Raw genomic sequence first — 3,521 nt, 5'->3', positions numbered from 1 at the left:
GTCGGTATCGAGCTCACAGACAAAAAGCTGTTACAACCGCACCAAAGGAGAGAATCTTGGCGGGAATTAAGGAGGAGACACACCATCATGGGTCCTCCACTAGTAATATTATTCCATTATGTTGCTATAGATAAAGTAGTGATCCTTGACCATAAAAGGCAAGATAGATTGTAATAGAAGACATCTTCCTTGGGATTAAGAATTCATTGTGTTTATCTTTCTAAAGTTCACAAGTATCTTTGTTCATCATTTTCTATTTTGTATCATAAATACGTGTATTGTTATCTTCAGATCAAAGGAATCTACTTACCCTTAGAACCATACATAAATTCAACGTTATCCGATTTTTCGGGTAAACAACTATGTATTCTTCTAAAACCCTAATAAATCTTCTCTTCTTTTTTCAATCGGCCACACCCAAATAGTTCCAGTTAATCGATGTCGTCTGCTCGCAATAAGCGCCAACGAAATCATGTCATTGTTGATAGGATCAGCGATTTGCCTGACTTAATTTTGTGTCACATTCTCTCTTTTCTTCCAACTCATTATGCTGTGTGGACAAGTTTACTATCAAAAAGATGGAAAAATCTACGGACCAATGTTGACACTTTGTACTTCGATTGCTTTAACAAAAAGTGGAGAAAACGTAACTTTACCCGATTTGCTAACAGGGTTTTGATGTACCAGTTATTTTTGAACAAGTTGAAAAAGTTCTCCCTTTTGTGGACCAAAATATGTGACAAGGATGATATCCATGCATGGGTACGTTGGGCTATTGCTAACGGAGTTGAAGACTTTAATTTGCAAAAAATTGGTGAAACTAGTCGCCGAGTGAATTTGCCTATTAGCTTATACTCCTGCAAAACGCTAGGGGTTCTTGAATTGCGCGGCCAATTACTCATCAATTGTCCAGGAAATATTTGTCTTCCAAGATTAAAAACTCTTAGTTTAGTTACGGTTCATTATGAAGGTGACGAACGTGATGTTCGTAAGCTTATATCTAGTTGTCCCATGTTGCAATCTCTTTATATTGAAAGGAAGGGGTATGATAATGTATCTAAGTTTGTTATAAGCTCTCGTGTGTTGAAAAATCTCAAGGTTAAAATTTCTGATGATGGATCCTTTGAACGTAAAAGAAGAAAGGAAAAAAATTAGTGAGTTGTGTTTGGAAGTAAATACCCATAAACTTGAGTATCTAGATTTGGTGGATGACGTGTCTGAGATTTATTCTATGGTAGACGTATCGTCCTTAGTTGGAGCAAATGTCAATCTTAAAATTCCATTGCGATGCTCAGGTGAACAAAGAGATGATAGAGTCAAGTCTATTGCAAGATTGATGCAAGCACTTCACAAAGTGGAGGATTTACACATCAACGTTCCAACTCCCTCGGTACGCCGCACAACATATTCTCTTTGTTTTTATTCCTATTTATGTTGTTAGCTACTATTGGTGATCATTTATTACTGTACCTTGATATCCTCTGATAGTATTTGGTTTTATGCATAATGATCAATATTTTTTGAAGTTCAATTCTATTTCTGGAATCAAGATGTCTATCAGTCTCATTATTGCTCTGATAACATGTCTAGAAAACTAATCCTTTATACAAGAAAATAGTAGTACAACTATAAATGCTCCATGTACTAGTTTTGCTAGGGGATTGGTGCCTTCTTGATGCCATTCTTATACTCTGTTATCTTTAACCGATTACAGATGAACCTGAAATATAAGCATGCAATGGTTTTACGGAGGTATTGACACTTGAGGATAAAAAAACACAAGGTCGCTTGAGATGGTTTGGTCATGTCCTACGTCGACCTACAGATGCACCAGTCCATAGGCATAAAACTATGGTAGGAGAAGGTGTATAAAGGGGATGTGGTAGACCTAAAATCACGTGGAAAAAAGTTGTCTCGAAAGACCTACATATCCTTGGAATATGCAGATTTAGCTAAAGATACGACACAATGGAAGGAAAAAATCCATATAGGTAATACCTACTAGTTGTGAACATGTTTTAGACTTGATAGAAAATTTCTAATGGTTACTATTGTCGTTAATTAAATACATACACACACCCCTCTCTCTCTCTCTCTCTCTCTATATATATATATATATATATATATATAAATACTTGCACTTAATTTTATTTTTGGTAATGACGATGATATGAGTTGAGTTAAATGAAAGGAATGAGGATACATATTACCGACACCGACTTGTTTGGAATTGAGGCGTAGTTATTATTGACAAGAGTGAGTTTTTCTAGTGGTGAGCACTCTCCACTTTCAACCAAGAGGTTGTGAGTTTGAGTCACCCCAAGAGCAAGTGGGGAGTTCTTGGAGGGAGGGAGCCGATGGTTTATCGGAAACAACCTCTCTACCCTAGGGTAGGGGTAAGGTCTGCGTACACACTACCCTCTCCAAACCCCACTAATGGAATTATAGTGAGTTGTTGTTGTTGTTGTAAAGAGAGATATTACATTGGTGAAATAAATAGATAGTCCCTTAAATTCGTTATAAATTGCCAAGTAGAAACCTTAATTATGGTAGTGAACAATTTGAAACACAGGTATGTCTATCATGTATCCCCGAGACATCGCGCCTTCTTCACTATTTCTTCTCCCCTGAGCCATCTCCCAAAGCCACTTTATCTGTTTCTTCTCCTCTTAAAAGATTTAACAACTCAAAGGACAATAATATATCATGATTTCATTCATTAAAAGGTCCTCCATTTGATTTGCTACAGCCAACATTCTATCTAAAGGTCAACTTTTACAACTGAGTCCTGATTGCCAGTTTGGTTTATGAGTGATCAAATATAACTGTGCTGCTATCTATAAACTATTTTCACATTGATCTTGGAAGCAATGGCAACATCTCACATCGTGTACAAATTCAACACAATGTTGGAGATAAGAGGGTTCTGTTGTAATCTACAGATATTTGCAGCTCTTTGCCTTGACGGGTGGCCGTTGGTATTGGAAGGAGTACTGTGAAGAGGAGGGTGCAAATTTGAGTGTGGAAATACATATTTTTCTGTCATGTCGTGTTGAATTTACGAAATATTTCTGCCAAAGAAAAGTGTCTATTTGGTCGTTGGTATAGTTAAGTATCTGTTTAGCAGTTCATATGTATATTGCCTATATATTACAGACTTGATTGCACGATGATAGTATATATGTTATATATGAGTTTTATGAAGGTTTCATAAATAGGATTGCAAATTTCTGCTGAATGTGTGACATGCTCTTGTACATCACTGTTTAAATTGTAGCGCGACAATGTATTTAACAAAGTAAAAAATATTGGTATTATTTGATTTGTGGAGAATTTAAACTTAAAAAGTTTTAAAAATTCACTAACACGTTTTGCATCGAGTAAAGATAACAAAACCAGAGAGAATTACTCACACTATTAACATTGGGCTACATAACTTGTGGGTATTTTATTGTTCCGCTCGGGTTCAGCGTATTAAGGCTCATTAAAGGAGAAATGCTCTCTACCAGTAATTGTTTTTA

General features: G+C 36.1%; 1 protein-coding gene across 1 annotated transcript; it reads left to right on the top strand.

The window, feature by feature from the left end:
- Positions 1 to 430: 430 nt before the first annotated feature.
- On the top strand, positions 431 to 1,155 carry LOC107775972 (putative F-box/FBD/LRR-repeat protein At4g00315). The gene has a single exon (XM_016595779.2). It carries the CDS (start codon positions 439 to 441, stop codon positions 1,153 to 1,155), a length of 717 nt encoding a protein of 238 aa, XP_016451265.2. The 5' UTR covers positions 431 to 438.
- The last annotated feature ends 2,366 nt before the right edge of the window (positions 1,156 to 3,521 follow it).

The sequence above is a fragment of the Nicotiana tabacum genome, chromosome 12 (assembly GCF_000715075.1).
Source record: "Nicotiana tabacum cultivar K326 chromosome 12, ASM71507v2, whole genome shotgun sequence".
NCBI classification, from domain to species: Eukaryota; Viridiplantae; Streptophyta; class Magnoliopsida; order Solanales; family Solanaceae; genus Nicotiana; species Nicotiana tabacum.
Note: the sequence above shows the minus strand (reverse complement) of the source record. Positions and strands in the feature narration are given on the sequence as shown.

What these genes read in the sequence shown, in the direction of transcription:
- LOC107775972 (XM_016595779.2), top strand. Translation starts at nt 439, where the DNA reads ATGTCGTCTGCTCGCAATAAGCGCCAACGAAATCATGTCATTGTTGAT.